The following is a 24,442-nucleotide window of genomic DNA, read 5'->3' as shown; positions in this document are numbered from 1 at the left end:
CTCCCCCAGATCAAAATTTCCATGTTGATGTCCTAGCCACTAAATACTGGAGTGATAATTCATTTGTATTTTAATAAATAAAGCTTGCCCGAAAATCAGAGAGTCAAACAGCCGCTCTGGTCAGCCTTACAGACCAGGCAGTAGTGACACACCCCTTTAATCCCAGTAGTCACACTAGTTTGCCATAGAAACCAGGCAGTAGTGGTGCATGCCTTTAATCCCAGCCCTAGAGAGGAATATAAACCAGTAGGAGACAGCTCTCGGTCAGTCTCATTCTGAGATTCCTGGAGGCAGGATCACCATTTCGAACTGAGGTAGAAATAAGAGCCAGTGACTGACTGCTTTGCTTTTCTGACCTTCAGGTTGAAGCCCAATATTTGTCTCTGGGTTTTTATTAATTGTGCTACAAAATCCTTTGGAACATGTCCTAGAGATAAGGTCCTTGCAGCTCAACGAATTCAAATAAGACCGTGAACTGGACTCCCTAGGAAGAGCCTCAGCTGGGTTAAAGATGCTGCAAAGCTGACTAATTGGAACTTTCAGGTTGTGAGGGTTGGGATGTTGCATACCTAGAGCTAAATTATCTCCGACTCCACCACTGTGTCTAAGCGAACATCCTTGTGATTATCAGCTACGCTAACAGACCCGACCTCTCACCTCTGCTCTCTTCTCCAGAGCCCACAAGGACAGGAACAACACTGAAGTGTCAGGGAGACTCTACAACCTGCTTCACCTCAGTGTGGGATGGTGGACCTCATCCTAGAAAATGAGTCCCTTTCCTATTGAATGACTGACAATGTGGGGCTCACCCCAGGGCTCTGCCTATCCACACAACTCAACTTCCGGTTCAGTCCAGAGCCCTCTGTGAGGAAACAAGGGCACAGAAATGTAGAAAGGGTTCAAGACTAGTCAACTGACCAGAGGTGACAAGGGCAACAGAGGGCAGGAAAGTCTGTGCTCCGCCTGTCACCTCCCACTCAACACCCCCACACCAGCTATCAGTCCCCTCCCACCTGCCACCCTTACACCACTTCCTTTTCCACTCTGAGCAGAGAAGCCCTACTTTACAGACAAGGAAACTGAGGCAGTCTCTTGTCAAGGTCACAGGTCAGTAGCAGGGCTGTACTAGGGCTTTAGAAACTAGGGCAGACACTGGGGGCGGGGGAGGACAGATGAGGGCAGGAGGAGATCTCGAGGAGGGGTACCCTCCCTGCTGGATGCAAGAGGGCAGGCCCTTCTAGGCTGACCTTGGTCTGAGGTGCCCAGGAGAATAGTGGTGGCCTCCATCCTTCAGTTGATTTCCCTATCAGCAAATTCTAAGGTGTGTGTGTGTGTGTGTGTGTGTGTGTGTGTGTGTGTGTATGTGGAGGCCTCCAGATCAGTCTTTCCCCTCTGCTAAAGGGTCCTTTTTTGGCCTCAGAATGAAGCCAGATGTAGGAGCCTGTAACAAAAACCTGTCTATCTGTCTCCAGCACAGTGGGGTGCCTGCAGCCTTTCCCAAAGGTGGGGCTGTAAGCTGTCTGTCTGCCGGCTCAGGGCTTTGGGGCAACCTCACCCAGGGTTCTGGTCTGGCCCCTGCTGTAGAGACAGCCCTGTGGAAAAATTTGGGCAGGAGTCGGAGGCTGATGCCAGCCCTTATTATCCTGAAGTGCTAGCATCTGCAAAAGTCTGGGTGGGTGACCTGCCAATTCTCCCTCCCCCACATGTTACAACCCAGGAAGAGGAGGGTGGCAATCTATCCCCACCTCAGTGGAACTCACCCACCACCCTGGACTTGGCTCTTGGCACTGTGAGGTAAGGAGTGCACCCTGCCCCAACCCTCAGCCTATACCTGGACTCCTCCCACAGCCTCCTTTCCATCCACCACAGATCCTCAGGTGGGGAAGGCAAGGCCTACAGAACAGCTAGTAACCCTTCAGGACCCAGTCCCACTGCCTGGCCGTGAAGTCCCACACCCCACGCCCCCAGGGTACATTCTTTGAGCCTGACTCCTTCTGTTCAGCATTTCCTCTGGAAAACTGGGCCAAGATTGCTCTAAACGAAGCTCTTCTTGGTCCTCAATCCTAGTCAAAGGATTGCTGGCCCCTCTCCCTTTCTCCCTCCTCCCTCTCTCCCCTCTCCTCCCTTCCTACTTTCCTCTGGCCATGATGTGAGCAGCCCAGCGCTATCATATATGTGTTCCTTGCTATGATGTTCTGCTCCTTCACGGTCCCCAAAACAACTCACCACAGACTGAAACCATGAGCCGAAACACACTTCTTCCTTTAGAATTGATTTTTTATGGTGATGACCAACTGACACCCTGGAACAAAGGGGCAAATGATGCTAAAGAGAACTCCTCACTGCCCTGGCCTTTCATGTCTGTACACCCCCCCCCACCTCCCGCCATGCTCCCCCACCCACAGCAAGTCCCGCTCATCCTTCCTCACATCAGCGGAGCAAAGGTGAGCTGGGTCAGGCGTTCTCAGGCCTTCTCCCTTGCTGCTGCCTCTCTCAGGGCCCTGTCTGGGATTCTGTGCTACAAATTCGAGCCTGCAACACTCGGCAAAGCCATATGATCAGGTAGGTCTAGAAACGGCAGAGTCAAGTTCTCGCTTGGTTCCCAGTAATTAAGTTCCGTCCCAGGTTCCTATAGAAAGTGTTGAGTACCAGAGAGAAACAGGGAAGGACAGGCTTCTGCTCACCTGACCCTCCCAAAGGTGCTCTTTGGGGCCAGTTCCTTCCAGAAATGGGGCCAGGGGGAGGGGCTCTGATTGGAGTTCTCAGATTCAGGCATAAAAGGGATTTCCATACATGTAGCAGAGGGACTGTTCTGAGGAGGACCTCAGGTGTCCTAAGCTGGCCTCAGACTCACTAGTTAGCCAAGAATGACCTTGAACTTCTGGTCCTCCTGCCCCACCTCCTGACCGCTGGAGTTACGGAGCTGCTTCACTGCTGCAGGCCTCCACACCTGACTCCTGGCACTAGGATGGAAGCACCTTTCAGGCCTCAGACCCCAGCTCGTAGGCAGCACTATTCACTGAAACAAGAACAAAGACCTAGCCCATCCAAGCCCACAGTTTCGAGGAAGTCTCCACATGCAATAACCTTGCTTTCCGGCCTCTGTAGTTTTGCTTCTGGCTGACTGTTCTCGCTAATTGAGGCGTGTCAGCCCAGGATGTGCTTTCCGTGCATAAAAGTTCTCCCTGAGAAACACTCAGGACCAAGCTCCGGTCCGGAACACCCAGTGTTGTCTCCAGACACCTGACCACCCAAGGTAGTAGCTGGCCTGCTGGTAAAGACTTTCTACTGTCTTGAAGCTGTGTCCAAGTGGTCTTCCCTGGTGGATACCTCACAATGTCACCATGCCTGGTTTATACGGTGCTGGGGATGGAACGCAGAGGAAAAACTAACAACTCGACTCAACTGACCTACAGCTTCAGCTCTGTGGTGAGGTTTATCATTCCCAGAGAGGGTCCTCTCTCCCCTCAGGTCAGCAACGAAGATGTCCTCCAGCCACTAGCCACCCCCTTACCCACAGCTCCCTCCTCTAAAAACACAAACCTAATTATGCATATCCCCGATCATAGTTGTTCTGAAAGTCAGGGGCTGAGGGCCCTCGAGAAGGCTTAGCATTGGGCTAATTCAATCAGCGCATAATTGGAGGAGACAGCCGCCTTCCTGGTCTCCATAACAGCCTGCATCTGCAATGCTGTGTAAGAAATTGATGTGACAATAGAGACTCGAGTGGAAAAAAACAGCACTTCCCCCCAGTGGTCAGGAAGTGGGGGAGGGGCTGTGGTTCACCTCCAGTGACCAGGAAGGGGAGGGGGTCTGTGGTTCTAGAGCTGAGGAGCTGTCTACCTTCATAGTCCCACAAAGTGTGGGTCAACCATTTGACCTTCTGTGGCTTCAATCCTCACTCACCCAGCAACCTGCAGAGGGACAGCCTTGCATCCTTATAACTAACCCCAGTAAGGGGGCGACATGGATGGAACCCTCACATTCCTGCCACTCAAAAGAGGTGGTCCTCGCCTCTGCACATTAAGGACCTGGTTTTCTGATTGCACATAAGGTCTGAGCTCACTTAACAAAAGGGCTGGTGATGGCCAGGCTCAGGGTCTACTCAGCTTAGGAGACCTACCTCCATTCTGAGAACACCACCTACCTTCCCCACCAACCATGGCCTGGAATCCCAACTCTGCTCTTGACGTAAGGCACAGGGTCAGTGCTTAACCTGCTGTCCTCCCTGATGTTCTGACTTCCCCAGGACCTAGATTTCAGTTCACACATCTAGAATCCTTCACCTACCTGGTCTGCAGTTACCCTCAAAGACTAACACAAAGAACCAGGTGTGGTGACAGGTGTCTGTAATCACAGTACTTGGGGGAGGGTGATCACTGAGGCAGGAGGATCACTGAGAGTTCCATGCCAAATGAGGCAGAATGAAACTCAAACAAAACAATACAAAAGGAGTCTCCACCCGGTATATTTTCTAATGTCTGTGATACCAGCTCTTTTGGGGGCCAAGACAGGAGGATGCCACAATTTTGAGACCATCATGGGCTACATAGCAAAACCCTATCTCAAAAAACCCAAAACATAAAAACAGAAGTCTTGACCTTTTTTGTGATGTGGGTTCTTTGGCAGCTGGTTGCAGCCTGAGGACCCTTCTCAGAACAACGTGTGTGGGTTGATAAGGGAGCCGATGGGATCACAAGCAAGAATGAGCCCACCTAACTGGAACTAACAGAGTTGCGGGGTCTGATGGCTCATTTGTATCCTGGATAGCAATGTCCGGCGGCAGCTCTTCCTTCTGAAGTAGGGCTGAGCACAAGTGCTGTCTGAAAATGGCAACGGCCCTGGAGGGGGAGGTCAGGGGACTGGGACTTTAAAAGGTTGTCCTTGGATTCATATCCACGGTTAAGAACCTCTACTTCGGGGCTGGAGAGATGGCTCAGGGGTTTAGAGCACCGCCTGCTTGTCTAAAGGTCCTGAGTTCAATTCCCAGCAACCACATGGTGGCTTATAAACATCTGTAATGAGATCTGGTGCCCTCTTCTGGCCTGAATGTCGTCTTCTGGCCTGAATGTAGGTAGAATACTGTATACATAATATGTACTGTATACATAATAAATAAATAAATCTTTAAAAAAATTAAAAAAAAAGAACCTCTACATCCTTTAGCAACTCAAAGCCTGCTGACCTGCGTTCAATTTCCAGGACCGAAAGGATGAGGATGAACAGAGAGAACAAATGTCTGTCAATTGTCCTCTGGCTACACACACACACACACACACACTGGCACGCACCACCACATATACACATGCACATAGAAAGAAAGAAATGTTTAAAAAATACATCACAAAGAATTTCCTCAGCTCCCTTGAAAAGAAAAGCAGGAAAAGATGAATAAAATTCAAAGCTACTCAAAACAAAACCGAAGTTGCTTAGCTCTGTACAGAAGAAAGCATCACCTCAGGCCTCTTGAGCTTCAAGGCCCATGCTTTCCTTTTCATGATTATTTTTCCTCTCTCTTCCTCTTCCCGCAGAATTCTTCCACAGCAGGGCACAAAGGGGGCTTCAGGAATTTCTAGACTTTTCAACTCTAGCCATGTATGTTAACGACCCTGGAAAAAGTTTTAATAAACTTCTGTGGCGGAAAAGCATGCTTGACTTCATTTTGCTCAGAAGTAGCTGAGTCTCTGCTTCCCCCTCAGGGGCTGGCAGAGAACATGGGCTTCACTACAAGGGGAAAACCTCGTGGAGGTGGCCCAGGGCCTGCCCGAGACCCAAATGCCTGATTTACTTCACCACTTAGGCGGCTGGCTGGAGCGAGGGCAAACAGCCTGGCACATGGTAGAAGCCCAGGAAAATGAGTTCTCTTTGCTCTCACGTTTTAAATCCTAGCAAGATGCTGGAGGCAGAAAGACTTTTCTACACAAGGTGGCCCTGGACTGACCGTGACCTTGAACTTGGCCATTCTACGACTAGATTCACATCCTCCCGGGGAAGGGGACCCTGGAAACAATGGAAGAAGTAAAGGCTGCTGGGAGGCGACTGAGCCTACATCCTTTGGCTCCCAAGCTGGAGAAGGACAAGGTCTCTACCCGTCTTAGCCCCAGGGATCCAGGGTGTAGGGCACTAGGTTGCCTCTGTCTTCAGACTTGAACATCCCTCCATTCTGAGCAGTACTCTCTCTGCCTCCTAGGCCAGACTCCTCCGAACTGAGGAAGCTAGAAAACCCAGGCTGACCTCCTTCAGCAGTGCCTTCCACATCCCATTGCTATCATGTGGCCAGTGGCCAGTGTCTCCTGACGCTTACCATTTAATCCTCGATTGTAGCTTTCGATATTTAACTTCGCCAAACTCTAGTGTCCTCTCCCCAAAACAATACCAACGTCACAACATTACAAGGATAGGGAAATAAAATATGTACAGCCTGCCGTGATACCACTCGGCAAAAAGCGGATGCTCAGGAACACAGACGAATAAGTACAGGCCAGAAAAATAATCGCTCGGTTTTCTAACAAATAAAACCCGTGCTCAAAGCTGGTGAGATGCTTGGTGGGTAACACGCTTGCAGTTCAAGCACGGGGAACCAAGTTGGACTCCCCAGCACCCACATAAGACCCAGGAGTGGTGGTGTGCACCTGTAATCCCAGAGCTGGGGAGGCAACAGCCAGCCAGTTCAGCTGAACAGGTAAATTCCAGGCTCAGCGAGAGACTCTGTCTCAAAAGTAAGGTGGTAAACAATAGAGAAAAGACACCTGATGCCAATCTCTGGCCTCCATGTATACACGACACAGGAACATATTACCATCTCTCCCTCCCTCCCTCTTTCCCTCCCTCCCTCCCTCCCCTTCCTTCTCTCTCTCTCTTTCTCTCTCTCTCTCTCTCTCTCTCTCTCACACACACACACACACACACACACACACACACTTCTTCATACACTCTATTCTGGCTCTTGTCTTCAGGAATTCTTCTGTGTAATCTGTTCCTATCTGCTCCTATTTCCTAATTCATCTACTACAGGCGTTGATTCATTGCTGGGTACCCACTCCATTCCAAGCACAGACCCAGAGGTGACAGATAACAAATGGAGACCCCTGACTTCCAGGTGCTCAAACCCTTCCAGAAAATGCTCTTATCTGTACTTTACGAACTTCTGTACTCACCAGCCAGAACTCCCCCAAAGTCTCCCCACTCAGTCTTCAATATCTCCCTCATTCTCAGTCTCCCCACCTGCCTTGCCACTAATCCTTGGTGCTGTGGTACCCCTAGACCTGCCCTCTGTAACAGGAAGCTCTAGGCTTCCCAAAACATGAATTAACCTGAGTGAGGTTCCAGCTACGATCACTTTGGTTTCTAAGGAAACTCACCCACCCCTCCCCCAGCTCTGTACCTCATCTTCAAATGGGATAAAAGGTGAGTTACAGAGAGAGCGCAGCTCCCTGCCAGTGGCTGCTTATAGTGTTCTCTTAGCTCAAGTACTGAGCTATCTGGGCTCATAAGGAAATCACTCGGCAATATATTAGTCATGTCTACCATAGGGTGGGGCTTTGACAGAGGCCTGTGCCCAGTGCTTTCATTACATCTTCTTTCGTTTGCTTTGTTAAGGGGGCAGGCTCACAGATAGCACACACAGGCTGGTTTTAGATTCCATGTGCAGCCAAGAATGGCCCTGAATTTCTAACCCCCTCCCCTGTCACACACACACCTCGGGAGTGCTCTGCTAGAACTGCAGGCGTGCACACCCTCACCCGGTTCTTACAGGGCTGAGGATTGAACCCAGGGCTTTGTGCTTGCTTGGAAACCCTCACATTCCCAGCCACCCCATTCCTTAAAGATCTCGAAGTGAGCCGAGCCCAACAGGCCCTGCGCGTGCTACAATTTATACCTGCCAGATCCCATGAAATGCTCCATTTTCTTTGGCCCAGGACCTGTCTGCACACACACGGGTTTTCATCTGTTTGGTCTGGCGCCTTGGCCACTGTCACCCCTTAGAAACTCATGGGCACGGCATCAGAGCAAGCATGACCTTACAGCAGGATAAACACCATTCCTGATTCATCACACCTCCTCTGTAACCTACTGTCTGCCTACCGCGAAGGGCTGAGAAATTAAGTCAAAAGGGAAAAGTTACATTTACTCTATGCCCTATTTTCTTTTCGGGGGTAGGAGTGTCTGCTATGTAGCGCAGGCTGTCCTCTAACTCCTGATTCTTCTGCCATAAGCTCCCCAACTCCTGATCATCATGCCTTAGGCTCCCCAGTACTAGGATTACAGGTGTGTGCATCTGGGTCAGCTCACTGTTTCCCCGGCTCACCGCCCCCTCAGGCAGTCAGCACCTGCTCGTTCCCACGGAGCAAGGCCTAACACTCAGAGGTGAGGGGCCGTGGTCACACAATAGGCCTCTGGCCCACATAGTTCACGCTCCAAATTCCACAGTACTTGCTATTCTGAAATGCACCTAACAGCCTTGTTCCTTTTCCTCCGTGGTGCAGAGGCTACAATGACAGTGGCAGTAGGTCTAGTGAGATGTGACTTGGTCTCCATCCATTGCTTCCCTTCCTTTGCTGAGGAGGTGTCAGGAGAAGCAGTTTTCTGTCCGATGTGAGACACCAGCCAGGCTGGTCTAGCTGTGGCCACCACTGTCATTACTCAAAAGCAATAAGTACAACCTCTGCCCTCTCCACCTGACCCCAGCCATTCCCTATCATTGGCCCTGCATCCCACTCTGAAGAAAGAACAGACGAACTGAGGCCTCTGTTGGCTCTGTTTGGGCCTGTCTTCCAATATCCACTGCTGATGGGAATCAAAACATCACTGATACCATAAAAACCTTCATGGGGACCCAAAGCCCCTGGGGCTTAGAATCCCTGACAGAGAAATAGGGGGTAGTTCTTTCCGGACGCTGGAGAGTGGGTGTGGGGTCTCATATGGAGAGGCCAGGGAAGCTACCAAAGCCGACCTGTGATTCCAGAGCTCATGCTACGGGCCTGTGTATGAGACCATGGGCAGTCTTGAAAACATCGACAATAGGCTTCAGTGCGGGCTGAGAATGCAGGGCCAGCAGCACTGGCTCTCCCACTACTGTGGCTGCCGCGTACTGCAGAGGCCACTTCTGGAGGCAGGACTAGGGAAAGTGCTGCCCCATCGAGGGCAAAAGGGACCTGGAGTTAGTTGGAGTTTGGCTTTCATGTGTTTTTGTTTTGTTTTGTTGTTATTGTTGTTTTTGAGACAGAGTTTATTACGTACCCAAGATTAGCTCAAACTTGCACCCCTCCTGACAGCCTCTCAAGTGTGGAGGTAATACCATACGCATCCAGATAATTTTTAAATTAGGTCCCAGTACATGTCTCTCCCTCACCCCATTACAGTTGTCCTCATCAACTTAGACCATGAAACCCAACATGAAAACGTTCAACAGAACCGCTATATACGGGCTGCCCATGCGTGCTTCAGCATGGGCAGGGCATAAATTCCATTCATCCATTTCATTTCTCCCAGTGCCTAAATCATGAGATCTGAGAGGGGAAAGATTGGCTCATGATGGACAGAACATGAAACCACAAAGTCACTGTGAGGGGCAATATGGAAGCTGTTCAACAAGCCCCAAACCAAAAGCCCTGTGGGGGGCCAAAGAGATGGTTCAGTGGTTAGATACTGGCTGCTCTTTCAGTGGGCCTAGATGAGATTCCCAGTATTCACATGGCGGCCGATAACCTTCTGTAACCCCAGCTCTGGGGGATTCAATGCCTTCTTCTCGGGCACCAGACAGGAGAGTGGGACTGAAGGGTCCAAGAATAAGAATATAAAAATGTAGATTCCAGAAATAGGAATGTAAAAATAAAGAAATATAAAGTTGTAAGCTTAGGAGAATGAGAACAGACTGTCAGCAGCTTTCTCGGTAGCTTAAGGATTAACTGTTAACAGTGGGTTACTCCGCTTTACAACCCATAGCTCTATCTACAAGGCCAAAGCATCTCTCTGCAAACTAAGAGCTAGCCTACGGAAATGAGCTGAGTCAACTTTTAGGAAATAGATATATGAATTCTGGGTTAAACATTATCCCTGCTATGTGAAGCTGGCAGCATCAAAGGGGAGAGCACAGGGCTTCAGTAAACACCACCTGGAAGTACCAAGGAAGACAATAGATTTAAGAGCAAAGACTAGTTTAACTAAAAAAACTCTATTAATGGAGATTGTAAAGTAAGGCAATCTGTATTTGAATTTTACCTTGAGACTGTAAAAATTCCTTTGTTCAGACCTAATGCTTGGTGCCCCTACTATAAAAAAGTGGGTTCAGAAACCAGCCTTTGCCAGAGCCTTACAGAATCCATCTCTGGCTGGGTCTCAGCTAGCTGATAAGCTTTTTCTGCCCCATAGAGATTTTTTTATTTTATTTTATTTTTTTCTGGATTCTAGTTTCTGGAATAAAGTTTGCTTCTTGTTTATTAGACTTTGGTGGTCTGTCCCCATCTTCTCGTGACTCCCCTGGACCAAACAGTACATAAACATACATGTAGGCAAAACATCCACACACATTTAAAAAAAAAAAAACCCTATAAACTGGGAATTCCACTGCTGAGTATATCCCCACAAGAATGGAAAGTTGTGTCTTTTTTTTAAAGTGTGTGTTACATGTGTGCATGTATGTTCACTGGTGTGAGTGCATGTGAGGCCAGAGACTGACATCAGATCTCTTTCTTCATCGGCCCTCACTTTATCTTTGAGCAGTGTCTCTCGGTGACTCTGCAGCTTATGTTAGCTAGACTGGCTGGCCAATGAGACCCTGAGATCTGCTTGTCTCTACCACTAACCCTGGAGGACCAAAAGCTTCATGTCATCCTCAGCTATATAGCAAGTTTGAGTCTAACTTTGGCTGCATGAGGTCATGTCAAAGAAGAGGAAGAAGAAGAGGAGGAAGAAGAAGGAGAAGGAGAAGGAGGAGGAGGAGGAAAAGAAGGAGGAAAAGGAGGAGGAGGAGGAAAAGAAGGAGGAGAAGGAGGAGGAGAAAAAGAAGAAGAAGAAGAAGAAGAAGAAGAAGAAGAAGAAGAAGAAGAAGAAGAAGAAGAAGAAAAAGAAAAAGAAGAAGAAAAAAAAGAAGAAATAAAGAAAGCAAAAAAGCTCCACTAAAGAAAAATACATGTCTTTGGAGTTTCTGAGTCAATAAGACCTCAGTGTTTATCCCTCTTGTTAAGTACTGACTCAGCCCCCTATGAATTTGGATTGTTTCTCTCAGTCACTCCATTTGCGGTCAGTGAGTGTCCTCCTTGGATGGCTGTCAGCAGGTAGTAGGAGGGGTGCTAGAGACCCCTCACAAAGCTCCTGGCATGCAGCAGGCAATGTCTGCTTTCATGGTGTAGAGCTCTCGTTGCCATTATAATCACCAGTTATTATGGAAGACTTAGTCATAGTTACCAGTATTTACCCTGGCTCACAGATGGCTAGATCTGGGGAGGGGTTGCTTAATCTGATGGCCTTCTGAGTGACTAAATGAGGGACCATAGGGAGCAAGCAGACCTTGCTATTATTACATTTGTGATATTATTTTTAAAAACAAAACAAGATAGGTTCACAAGCTTTGTGAGGTTTTCAGAACAACAAACAGCACCAAGGACAAAGAAGGGCAAGGCTCCACTTATCCGGCAAACAGGATGCAAAGGGCCTGGGCCAGTGCCTGGAAGAATCCCCAAGTTCCCAAGGCAGAAGACAGCCATGTGCCTGCACAAGACACTGTTTGTCCCCTCCACGTCCCCAGAGCTCAGAACTCAGCTTGTTCTATGGTTGATGGCATCAGGCTAACCAGATTAACCAGGTGCAATCAGTGTGACTTATTATCTGGCCTGTGCTTCACTTTCAAGTAAAACGTTCCAGACTTCTAGGCCCAAGGCCAGGCTCTTGCGGGACACAGATTGTCTGCATCTCAAAGAGACTTGGGATTTGAGCTTCAGTAAAACTGCATCTTCAGAGATGCCTCTGCCATGCAAACCGTCTCCTCCTGGCTCCCTACTTTGGAGGTTGTGTGGTAGCTCTGGCATGCAGTACGGGGGTGGGTTGGGGTGGGTAGATTGGGGGCTGATAAAGGCTTGCAGAAACAGAACATGCCTAACTCAGCATGTCTCCTGACTCCTTGGCTGCATTCTCCAAGTCTCCTGACCTAATCCCCACCCCTTCCCAGCTTCAGCTGCTGTCCCCACCACGCTCCGGCATTCTAAACGAGCGGTTCACATCTCTTAAATCTGCGTGTCTTCTTGACTTTGAACAAGCAATGCTTCAGCAAGAATTGCCTTGACTCCCTGCAACTAATTCCCAGACACCACTGCAAACACAGTGTAGCCACCACCTCTTCCAGGAAGGCCATCAAGAATGCAAATGGCCTGGGTCGCCCAGCTTTCCCTCCTGTTTTACACAAGGCCCTGGGCTGGGAGACAAGGGAATTGATGAGAGCTGCACAGGAGCCTGGGAACTTGATGCCCGAGGTCCGTGACAGTCCCCTGGCTCCCTCAGCTGCACGCACACATTAGGGTAACATCACATCTTGCATGAGCTTGTGCCACACCTGAGGAATTGGAAGCCTAGAGAATAAAACTTTTTATGTTGGAGTGCATCCCCTTCTGTCACAGAGGGAGAGCAGTCCTTGTCTCTCAAGGCCGCACGATACCCTTAAAGAGACAGTCTAGAACAACTGGGCAGTTAGTTAGTGTCTCAGCTCACAGAGTAAACAGAAACATGACAGACTATGCAGAATTCCATCCTCCCATCCAAAAAAGTCCTCTCAGGCTACCTCGTCTGGTTCAATTCTGCTTTGGAAGTTACGTATCTGTGGTAATACACCCATAACCCACAGCACTGGAGAGGCTGAGATGTCAGGCACAGGCCTCGACAAAAACACTTCTTGCCAGGGTAGGGGCGTGGGGAGTTAGAAATATTAGGAAAGAATATGAAGATGCGTGTGAAAATAACAAAACAGAAACCATAGAACAGCACTGGGTGGGCATTCCAGTGAGTACTGAAATCATCTGCATTTAACTTTCCATACACTTTTATACCCCAATACAAAAGGGGGAAGAAGGCAACAAAAGTCTTAACATGATACAAAGGACAACTTGAATAGTTAATTACTTCAACACTTTGAGACACTAAGTCATTAGCACTCTGTTGTTTGGGGAGTGAAGCGACCCTAGATCAAGTATCCTGAAGGCAGTCACTCCCCAGTAACCTCATAATTACAAAAGAAGGAGCAGAAGTACATTTTCATATCCTGACCATCTGTCAGGATGGAATGGATCTACTTGTACGAGTCATCTTAATGTCAAAAGAACCAGGTAGTCATGTCAGGAGTCCAGAAGTATAGCTACACTTGTCAACCATTTTGCAACCTCCAAACTCTCTGGCTATCAGACAAGGTGGCAAAAGGCTCACATTTTGGGGCCTTCAAACTGAGACAGGAGTTTAAGACTAGATTTGGCTGCAGCATAGCAAGACCCAGTCTCACAAAATGAATTGGGCTGGAGAGATGACTCAGTGGTTAAGGTCTCTTCCAGACCTTAACCTGAGTTCCATCCCCAGCACCCATGCCAGACAGCACACATCTGCCTGTAATTCCAGCTCCAAGGGATCTGACGCCCTCTTCTGGCCTCCTTGGCACACACATGCATGTAAACATATACACACTCCTAAAAATAATTTAAAAAATATTTTAAAAGAAATAAATTATGCACTCACTGTAATTATTTATTTAGTTGATTGGTTGAGCCTGGGTTCCCTTTGATGTTAAAAACTCCTTTGTGCTAACCTGCCAGGAACATAGTACGTAGTCAAAAGAGCATGCTAGTGAATGAATAATGAATGGGTTGAGTGAATAACACAGGGGATTATGATAGGTATGGGTTGGAGGCAGTTAAAACATGATAGCATTAACTGGCCAATGATCCAGGCACTAGCCACTTGTTTAAAGCTGAACTATTTTTTAAATGAATCTTTTCTTCTTTTTTTAAAGATTTATTTATTATGTATACAATATTCTGTCTGCATGTATGCCTGCAGGCCAGAAGAAGGCGCCAGATCTCATTACAGATGGTTGTGAGCCACCATGTGGTTGCTGGGAATTGAACTCAGGACCTTTGGTAGAACAGGCAGTGCTCTTAGCTGCTGAGCCATCTCTCCAGCCCCCAAAGCTGAACTATTTTAACTTCATGAATACAACATGTGGGATAAATTCATTTTGTCTGTTCTCTCTCTCTCTCTCTCTCTCTCTCTCTCTCTCTCTCTCTGTGTGTGTGTGTGTGTGTGTGTGTGTGCACTGAAAAAGAAAAAGGGTCTCATGCGGCTCAGGCTAGTCTTAAACTTGCTGCATAGCCAACAATAACTCTGAACTCATGATCCTCCTACCTTCAGCTCCTAAATGCTAGTATTACCGCTCCTGACTGGCAGGAAATTTGATGAACTCACTCTTACCTATGGGGAAATTAAGGCATGAACCGGGTAAGACTCTAATCAAAGTCACATAGTTAGTAAGTATCAGGGGTATCATTTGAGCTGATCTGGCTGTGACCAGTCCTTAATTAACTCGCTAAAGAACTGCTAGCAGCATCTAAACACATCCGGGAAGAGGAGGAACAGGGGCAGACAGTAGAAGGTAGGAAGGCTTGCTCTCTCCAGAGGTGGAGGGAGTAGCCCCTAAGTGGCCATCATCTCCTCCTCCATGTGACTCAGTCCATGAGCTCACACAGGCTTAGCACGCAGCTGGGTCCTGCTGGGACTTCCCATCTCCTTATCTGCCCCACGTTGTGGGGGAGGGGAGTAGATGATGTTTGGTCTTGGGAACAGCCTGCAAGGCAAAGCTGACCTTCCTCTGACCCTGAAAGAACGAGGGTCATGAGAGGGACTTCACCTTACAGCCCCAACGGCCACCCCTTTGACCTTACTCCCAGCCCTAAACACACACAGACAAGCTCTCTCTTCTCCTTGAGCCTCCCCGAGGACCACCCATGGAGGCAGCATAGTCAAGGCTGTCCATAAACAAGTCTCAGAAATTGCTGAAATTTTGAGCACAACTCTCAGGTGGGAACTTCTGCAGGATCTCTCACAACTTTCCCTAAGTGGGCTGCCCTTCAGCCTCACACAACAAAAATGCTTGCCTATACTGAAATTATGAGTAATCTACAAGGTCTTTAAAACAGGTTTTAAAGATTATTTTTATGTTATGTATATGACACATGTAAGTAGGTACCCATAGAGGCTAGAAGAGGGTGTTGGAGCCTGCACTGACTGGTTTTGTGTCAACTTGGCACAAACTAGGGTCATCAGAGAGGAAGGAGCCTCGGTTGAGGAAATGCCTCCATGAGATCCAGCTGTAAGGCATTTTTTCATTTAGTGATCATGGGGTGGGGGGCAGTCCACGGTGAGTGGTGCCAACTCTGGGCTGCTGGTCCTGGGTTCTATAAGAAGGTGAGCTGAGCAAGCCATGGGGAGCAAGCCAGTAAGCAGCTCCCCTCCATGGCCTCTGATCAGTTCCTGCCTCCAGCTTCCTGCCCTGTTTGAGTTCCTGTCTTGACTTCCGTCAGTGATAAACAGCAATGTTGAAGTGTGAGCCAAATAAACCCTTCCCTCCCCAGTTTGTCTTTTGGTCACGGTGTTTTGTCGCAGCACTGGAAACCCTAAACAGAGCCCCTGGAGCTGGAGTTGCAGACAGTTGTGGACCCTCTGTTGTGGGAGCTAGGAACTGACTGGGGTCCTCTCGGAAGGGCAGCAAGCACTCTCATACTGAACCATCCCTCTGGCCCATTAAAAATATTTTCAAAACAGCACTCCGTAAAGAACAGTCTAAATAAACTGAGATTCCTCCAGAGGTTTCTACTGTTGACGATTTAGTGCTTATTTATCAAGCTTTTTATAGACACCTTATTTTCCTAAAAATGAGATGTCTTTATGTTACACACGTATATCTTATGTAACTTATATATGTACTGCTTTGAGATTGATTTTCTCAACAATCTGTTGAAGATATCCTTTTATCTTTTTATATCAATTTATATTAAACCTAAATGAAACTTATTTACTTGCTTTTTTTCTTTAAGACAGAGTCTCACGTAGCTCAAACTGGCCTTGAGCTCCCTATGTAGTTGAGAATGACCTTGCAGTCTGATCTCCCACCTCCATCTTCTGGGTGCTGGGGTTTCGGGTGCCCACCACCATGCCACATTTACGCAGTGCTGGGCGTGGGATCCAGGCCTTTCATGCACTCTTGTCAAGTACTCCACCAACTGAGCTACATTCCTGGCCTGAAACTCATTTATTAAGACCACAGTGTTTTAATTCAAGATGCGGAATCATTTACAGATGACAGGTTCCTTTTGGAAGGACATCTTGGTTGAGGACATACCAACCCCGTGAGCACTTCTCCCCCACACCAACTGTATATTTGGGAGCAATTAGCCATGTCACCGAGTAGGAGAGTTCTTCACTTTTCCATGTAATTTTTTCCCTATGGTATTAAGGGTCTTATGCTTAGCCTGATGATTACACACTACGTGGGTAGGGGCTGGCCATGGCAGGGGACATCCACAGCAGCACAAGACACCGCCCATAGAACACCAGGTCTGCTTTCTCCTCCAGAAGCAGCATATACCTGCTGCCAGGACCTGCACCTAGCCCTGCAGCACCCGTCCGTCAGTTCCTCTCCTAGTCTGCTGCTCATGATGAACCCCTTCTGTGAGCATCAGCCATATGAACACTCACAGAGCAGCAACAGAATGAGCCTAGAACCTCCAGCAGAGCCCTCAGAGACTGTAGAGGAAACTGCCCCCCAGCTAGCTTCTCTGACAGAGGCCTCCCAGACAGCCTCAGCTTGCTATTTAGTGCTGCTCCTTACCCCAGAAGGGTGCTGGGAACCAGGACAGCTGTGATTACAGCCCAGCTTTAGTTGCTTTGGCTTAATGAGTGGTGCCAGGGAGCGCCTGTCAGTTCTCTGCCTGGGTCCTCAGAAGGCACAGGCTGCCAGCATGCGGGCAGGGCTGGAATGCCTGCCTCCACCAGCCTAGTGTGGACCCCTCCATTCTGCCCCAGGGCCAACGGAAGGAAAGACTGCCAACATGCGGGCAGGGCTGGAATGCCCGCCTCTACCAGCCTAGTGTGGACTGCTCCATTCTGCCCCAGGGCCAACGGAAGGAAAGAGCTACATTTCTTGGGGCTCAGTCCTCCAAGCTGGCCTAGCCCAGCAGGACTTCCCAGGAGGTAGAGTCTCTAGAAACTGCCTCAGACTTCTCAGGAGGCTTGTGCCCTCTTCAGGGGTACATGGCTCAGTCATGTGGGCATGAGGACTTGAGTTCAATCCCCAGAACCTGTCTTGAAGGGTGGGGGGAAGAACCAGGCATAATGGTATGCATTTTATAATCCCAGCACTGGGATGGCAGAAAGAGATGGATCCCCTAGGCTCACTAGCCAGCCAGCCTAGCCTACTTGGTAAATTCCAGGCCAGTGAGAGACCTTGTCTCAAAAAACACAGTGGACAATATCTGAAGGACAACACACAAGGCTGACTTCTGGGTGCCACACATACTTGCACGCACACACACATCCCAGAATCTTGGCATCTCTAGTATGTCCATTAACCCGACAAACAGGCAGCAGCAGAAATTAGGGTATGGAGGGAACAAAGCCACACTCACGCAAGCCTTTCCTCTGACCTGTGGCCCGGCTGGGGGAAGGAGAGGCCTGAGCAGAATGCTGGTCCCTGGACACACTTTTCCCTACCACTCAGATCTGATTTCTCTCCCAGGGATAGTATGCTTGTTGTCCTGTGGGAAAAATGAAACATTTGCCAAAGCTCTGTCAGGGTGTAACATCCCACCTTCCCCAGGATCCAACAGGAGCAATAGGCAAGGTGACTTCATACTAGGGAAGCCGCTGGTCCACAGCCACATCATCCATTGTCTCCGGTCAGAAGGACGACATCAACACTGGACACTGTCTTGAACAAAGAAATGACCGAGGCTTTCAAATGTCTACTGCCCGTTTGGCTTTGGTGAAATGATGAAATCCGTCTGCCCATGGCCTCAGAGTATTCGCTAGTATCTTTACGAGTTTACGAGACAGCTTCAGACGAGGTGCGTTTGTGTGGAAAAACAGACTCACGGTTCCATCACCTAGGAAGGCAAAGCCTGGAAAGGAGCCAATTGCAAGCATGCTAAATCATGCGGCTGCAGCATGTGTTTTAATCAGAGGACATAGTCTTTCAATGGTGGCTTGGTTAAGTAGGCCAGATTCCTCTCTGAAGAAAAGCTTCCCACCAAAGCAGAATAGCTTGTCCTTTCCCGCTCCCAACTGCCACTAATCCCTTCTCCAACCATAGCACAATGGTCAGCCTGCCCACTGGCCTGGGAAGGGGCCAGGCCGAAGGCTTAACACAAAAGCCCCTTACAAAGATGTCAGGCCCTATCTGCATCAGCTGGGGCACTCGGGTGAAATCACATGCTTCAGGGTGCTCCCCTCTCACATCTGAGTGTAAAAACAGACCAGTCTGTTACATGGACTGTGAAATTTCTAGACAGGCATATAGTGTTACTGTCTGGAACTTTCCATGAACCTCCTCGAGTTACCACACATATTAATAGGAATGCCACATTTAAAGAAAGGAAAACACGTTGTGCCTGGTGATTGCTTTTAATTGAATTCATCTGGGAATTTTTAATTCAAAAAAGTGAGCCCCACTTACGACATATGAAGGTTTGAACGGTTGTGATTTTTGCCCTTTGGGATGGGGAGTCTCTTTGCAGGGCAGTTTCTGTACTGTGAGGCGTTACGTTAGAGACACCTGTAAAAAGAGTTAAGTTGCAGAACTATGGAATGGGACAGGGGACACTGCGCAACTACAGCGTCCCTTCAGAGGCAACCTGGCACTCACAGCCCCTGCTCGGAAAAGAAGCTGCACATTCCTGTCAAGACAGCCCTGGAGGACAGGAGAGATGGCTCAGTGGTTAAGAACACTCTTTGTTCTTGCAGAGGTCTGGGGTGGGTTTCCAAGCATCTACATGGTGGCACATAACTGTAATTCCAGTTCCAAGGGGTTTGACACTCTCTCCCAGTGGGTAACACTCATACATGTTGTGTATTTACACACATGCAGGCAAGACTAAATTGAATTAAGATACTGGTTGAGAGCCAGGTATGAGCACACCTTTAATCCAAACACTTGGGAGGCAGAGGCAGAAGGATCACTTAGAGTTCAATGTCAACCAGGGCTCCATAGTGAAACCTTATCTGAAAGAAAATGAAGAAAGGAAGGAAGGAAGGAAGGAAGGAAGGAAGGAAGGAAGGAAGGAAGGAAGGGTGGAAAGAAGGAAACAGTGAGGGAGGGAGGGAAGGAGAGACACAGAGAGACAGACAGAGAGAGAGAAAACCCATGGGAGGTCTCAGCAGATAAAGGTGCTTGCCACTAATGCCTAATGACCTGAGTTGAATCCTACAACTTGCATAATCGAAAGAGAGAACTGATTTGCACAAGCTGTTCTCTGACCTCCATGCACACGGGTACACACATTTATACATGCGCACACACACACTAAATGAATAAACAAATGTAAACACGCCACCAGAACCTGGCTTAATGTTTACCATGGTGAGCCAAGGTTGGATGGGTCATTGAAGGAAAAGTCCTGTGGGCAGTGGAAACAGGATGCCACTTTCTTGACACTTGATGTACCACTGTGACACTAGCCAGGTCCTGCAGTCCAGTGAAGTAGACACACTGCCTCTGTCACCTGCTGTCCCTTCAAGGGAGCTTGTGAAGCCTCCAGTCTGTGTTCTAACAGGGGCAGAAAGAAAAGCCAGGCTCTGGCTAGTGGAGCACCCCAACCTCAGATCTTCCTTCTGCCAATCAAAGCGACATTTATTCTCACAGAGAAACTCAGTTCCCCTGCCTCCCAGGTCCTAAGCAAAAACCAAGAGGGAAAGTGTAATAAGCTGCCACCCTCTGGCTTGTCTATGTGGCTCCCCTCGAGTGCCCCGCCTCCTGGAGGCTATCTACCACACAAAGGGGTTCAGATTATGAGCCACACAAGTGCCTTGTTTATGTCCCCTGTCACCCAATGAACAAATGCCATGTGGGGTTTTCAACTGAAGACCCAAACTGGGCCACACACAGACGCATAAGACCAGGTACGCCTAAGAAGGCTGGCGCAAGTCACAAGCACCCAACACAGGTATACAGCAGCCGTCCTTTGGTCTAGGGACACTCAGCATCTCTGAGGTCTTGTGTCTTTTACCCATCCACAGTTCTTAGCATCATTATTCCCCTCCACAGTACTCAAATCTGCTATCGGGTCCTCACTAAAGACTAGGGGATCAGTGGTGTGCACCGCTGTATTTTGATTAGGGATGCTCTGTGTAACGTGTGCACATGGGCCTCTTTAGTCTGAACATCATCCTGAGGGCATCCTGGAGTCAAGAAGATCAGTGAGAACTAAGGCCTAAGGCCTTTCTGATTGACAGCACTGTGAATTCTGCTGCCTGCCATGCCCTTTCTCCTCGGATGGCTTCCACCCAGTCTCTGTCTCCTACAAGCCTCAAGCACAGCCCTCACTCAGGAATTCTCTGTGTTCCTTCGAGAAAGGCTGCCCATGGTGTACCATGGCTACCTGATTTGAGTGTGCACTCTCTCTCTCCCCCACTCCCCCCCACCTCCCCGCTTTCTACTTTAAAAGCTGGTCCTGGGCCCAGCACATGACGCAGGCAGCAAACTACTTGCCCCGTCGGCGTGAGGACCTGAGCTCCAGGTGATTGGTGTGATGGCCACACTTAGAATCCCAGCACCAGGAAGCCATGGAGGAGTGAGAGGCTTGCCTACCAGCCTATCTAGCCTAACTGGTGAGCTCTAGGCCAGTGGGAGACCCTGGCTCACAGAAGGTGGGCAGTGCTCATGAGGATGGCTGACACCCAAGGTGCCCTCTGGCTTCCACACACATATACACAAGTATGTATGAAAAAGAGAGGAGAGCTGGCCTCCCTCCCTTCCAGGATTTGTCAGTCCCACCTTTGTCTCACACGTCCATCTCCCTGCCCTTCCAGAACCAAGAGAAGGTACGAAGCATGGGCTGATAAGTAGGAAGCTGAGTTGCCCTGGTTCATAGAGTGGCAATAAGCTCATGCTTTTGGCTCTGTAGCCAGGCCCCCTCCAGTTTACGGCAGAACCTGTTCCATATTCCACCAGTCTCCCTTGGAAGGTGGTAGCCACTGTCACACAGCCAACCAGTCCCCCACCCAGCCAGCCTGTGGTAAATGTCTACCAACTCCCCACATTTGAGCACTGTGCCAAAACAAGCAGAAAAAAAACAAAAAGAAAGTCCTGACTGCCAACCAAAACACCACCACCTTCCTGCTAACACACCAATTCAGCGGTGAGATCAAGAGTGGGCACAAATCCTAGACGCCTTTGCCAGGGGTGTGGGAGGCATCTGGGCAAAGAGACGGTCCTGCTGTCCCCACAAGAAAGCGCATTGTCACCAGTGACCTCATCCACGTGCAGGGAATTCTCTGGCCCCGAGGTCTGATCAGCGGCTCCTGTTGGGGTCTCCCTGACTTGAGTGCACATCACATCTCTGCCAACTTCAGGACTTCATAATCCTACAAAATCCAGCACACCTTTGGGCTAAACCACAGGCAAACGCGGCAGCAGTGACAGGGACCAGAGCCTGACACCAGGGATGACAGGCAGCCTTCTTCACCTTTAATCTACTGGGGTGTGACTGGAGCTGGAGTCCTTAATGGCTGGGCCATCCCACGGGCTCTGGGCATTTCACCAGCTGGGACACAAGGCCCGTCACCAAAGGGTCTTATAAATACCCCACACTTGTTTCCCTTTTAAATCTGAGGCACAAATTATAGCTGGATTCAACGGCCCAGCTATTTAAGCTAACAAGATAGCTTGTTTCTGACCCAGTTATCTGAAGGTGTAGCATTCTTTCAGATGGCATGGCCTTGGCAGAGATGGAGGAATGGAACCCGGCAGTGTCAAGGCTGAAGAGGAGTGGGGAGTCTGCTCCCACCCCCGAGGACTTGCAGTTGCAGAGATGCATCACTCTGGGACATGAAAGAGAGAGACAGCAACTTACATGGCTCCTCTTGCCTTCTTCATCCCCCACCGATGTAATGACTGTCTCAGAAAAGTCCACCTGTCCGGTCTGGTTGTTGGTTATCTACAGACAAACACAGGTGCAGGAAAAGTGAAACAAGGAATTCTGGGAACAACATAAAGCCTTTGTTTGCTTTCACTTTCTGGGGTGGGAGTCAACAGGAAGCCCACCCCCCACTTCTGAGTTCCAATCACGGTACCGCCAGCGGGCAGAGCTCCTGGAGGTACCCACAATCCTGCGCAGAGGGAGCAAAGTGATTGCAGACAGCACAAGGTGGGGGGGAGGTGTGCCTGCCACCTAGCAAGCACTCAACACCAGCTATTTTTATCACTCTTAGGGCTCATCACTTGGCACTCAGTGTCAAGAATTTCCCAGTCTGACCAGCGTGATGGCAGAGGCCTCTGATCACAGCACTTGGGCTGTGGAGACAGAAGGGTCGGGAATTCAAGGTCGTCCTTAGCTATGTAGTAAGTTGGAAGCCAGACTGGGCGACATGAGACTGTCTCAAGAAAAACCATAAAACCCAGTCTGTGCATCTAGCCAAACAAATGTCTCCATAAGAGGCGAGAAGGTGAACGTTCTGGCCACGCCCCCAGCTCCTTCTTCTGTCAGACTATGAAGCCATGAGACGGCTTGAAGCACAGAGGAAATCGGCCCCCTTTGCCAGTTTCTGGGCTGCCCTGATTCTGTCCTGAGGGCAGGTTTCTCAAACCACACCCAGCAAGGAAACAGAGCCTCTCCTGCCTCCTCCAAGGCTGGGACTACAGATGGGTCTGGCCTAGGACCAGAACTGTGTTCTTGGAGCCCTTGTTCAGCTGCCAGCAACCATCTGGTCATTTCTCTTCCTGATTCAGTCTTCCCATTTTGGCATCATCTTTAAAGTTGGTGCCAGCTGTACTATCTCAAGAGTCTACAGCCAGAACCAAGCGACTGCGGCCCAGGATGCAGACACGGATCAGCTCTTACTTCCCAGGTAGCAAGGGCCGGGCTCCACCATCCTGCTCTGCTTTGCTCTATTTTCCTTCCCCAAGGCCCTCAAGTCATCCAGGCAAGCCTCAAAGTCACTATATATAAGACTGGCCTTATCCCCCCCCCCATCCACCTCCGCTTCTCAAGTGCTGGGAATACAGATGTGAGTTACCATGCCTGGTTTATACCTGCTAATTTTTACCTACAGATTTCCAGATTTCCTCCCTGTGAAAAGGAATGTCTTCTTCTTCTTCTTCTTCTTCTTCTTCTTCTTCTTCTTCTTCTTCTTCTTCTTCTTCTTCTTCTTCTTCTTCTTCTTCTTCCTCCTCCTCCTCCTCCTCCTCCTCCTCCTCCTCCTCTTCTTCTTCTTCTTCTTCTTCTTCTTCTTCTTCTTTTTCTTCTTCATGATAGTTTTTTGTACAGTGCCATTTTAAAAAAAATTCTGCAGCCCTGTTGCAGGCCCACTTGGGACTTTTATTATCCCACTGTGCATTTCTCCATCTCTAGGATACATGCACTATTTTCTGAATGTATTCCACTGCCACTGCGCACCTCTCTCCTGAAGCGCTGCACAGGCTGGCGCTTCACAGGACTCCTTGAGAGCCTGGGCTGCTAGCAACTTTCCCTTTTGTCAGTACCTGCACATCACAGTGGCCCATGCCTGTAATCCCGGCCCTCGGAGAAGGCAAGGCAGGTGGATGTCTGTGAGTTCAAGGGCAGCATAGTGAGGACCTAGCTTTTTTTTTTTTTCTAAGATGGGGTCTCTCTCTGTTGTTCTGTCTATCCTGTAACTGCCTCCACCTCTCAAGGGCTGGGATTAAAGGCGTACTCCACCACGTCCAGCCGAAGGGAGTTAGGTGTGTCACTAATGAGTGACTCCCACCGGAATAGTGAAGACCCGTCTACCACAAGGTCTCTTCTTCAACCCCGACAGAGGCGCACATGAACGGAAACATAAGAGGTGAGTTCTGCCTTCCCAGCCGCGAAGAAGCCTCAGCTTCATATGCTGCCCTGGAAGAGCAGAAGCGGCTTAGAGCCTGAAGCGCACCTCTCCCTTGAGCAGCATCCCCCCTTCTGCTGGGTTCTAATCTCTTTCTACAGCTCTCACTTACGTGTGTGTTTATATCACAGCTGTCGACAAGCCCCTTTCCCTCCAATGGGACGGCCCCGTAGGAAGGAGACATGGCTGCATTACCGCCCTTACCTTGTGAATTTCTCGGTGCGTATGGACGGTGTTATTGCCGACCCTGGTGTCTGTGTTGGTCTCGTTGTGATAGTTGGCAGGTAAACGTGACAGGTTCGCCTCCGAGGACGTTCTCGCTGCTGCTTCTTCTGCCTCCATCTACCAATTGGAT

At 49.2% G+C, this 24,442-nt stretch overlaps 1 protein-coding gene and 2 long non-coding RNA genes across 4 annotated transcripts in view; 1 reads left to right on the top strand and 2 right to left on the bottom strand.

Annotated features, from left to right (window-relative positions):
- Dkk3 (dickkopf Wnt signaling pathway inhibitor 3) overlaps window positions 1–24,442 on the bottom strand; it is a 41,615-nt gene that overhangs the window by 9,878 nt on the left and 7,295 nt on the right. Inside the window, exons 2-3 of the mRNA XM_048460298.3 lie at window positions 24,292–24,429; window positions 22,098–22,181 (exon numbers count right to left, since the gene is read on the bottom strand). Coding sequence (XP_048316255.2) covers window positions 22,098–22,181; window positions 24,292–24,429 — 222 coding nt within the window. The remainder of the gene's footprint in view (window positions 1–22,097; window positions 22,182–24,291; window positions 24,430–24,442) is intronic.
- Window positions 938–5,068, top strand: LOC146893420 (uncharacterized). Of its 2 annotated transcripts, XR_015738453.1 has the most exons (4): window positions 938–1,107; window positions 1,718–1,794; window positions 1,870–2,562; window positions 2,941–5,068. It is a non-coding gene; the product is annotated as an uncharacterized LOC146893420 (long non-coding RNA). The 2 variants fall into 2 exon arrangements; XR_015003028.2 differs by having other exon boundaries at window positions 1,870–5,068.
- On the bottom strand, window positions 18,643–22,081 carry LOC146893421 (uncharacterized). Its single transcript, XR_015003029.2, has 2 exons — window positions 19,603–22,081; window positions 18,643–18,802 (listed from the first exon to the last, which is right to left on the bottom strand). It is a non-coding gene; the product is annotated as an uncharacterized LOC146893421 (long non-coding RNA).

This window comes from Myodes glareolus, chromosome 7, assembly GCF_982192425.1.
Source record: "Myodes glareolus chromosome 7, mMyoGla1.1, whole genome shotgun sequence".
NCBI classification, from domain to species: domain Eukaryota; kingdom Metazoa; phylum Chordata; class Mammalia; order Rodentia; family Cricetidae; genus Myodes; species Myodes glareolus.
The sequence above is the reverse complement of the archived record's forward strand: the minus strand, read 5'-3'. Positions and strand labels throughout refer to the sequence as shown.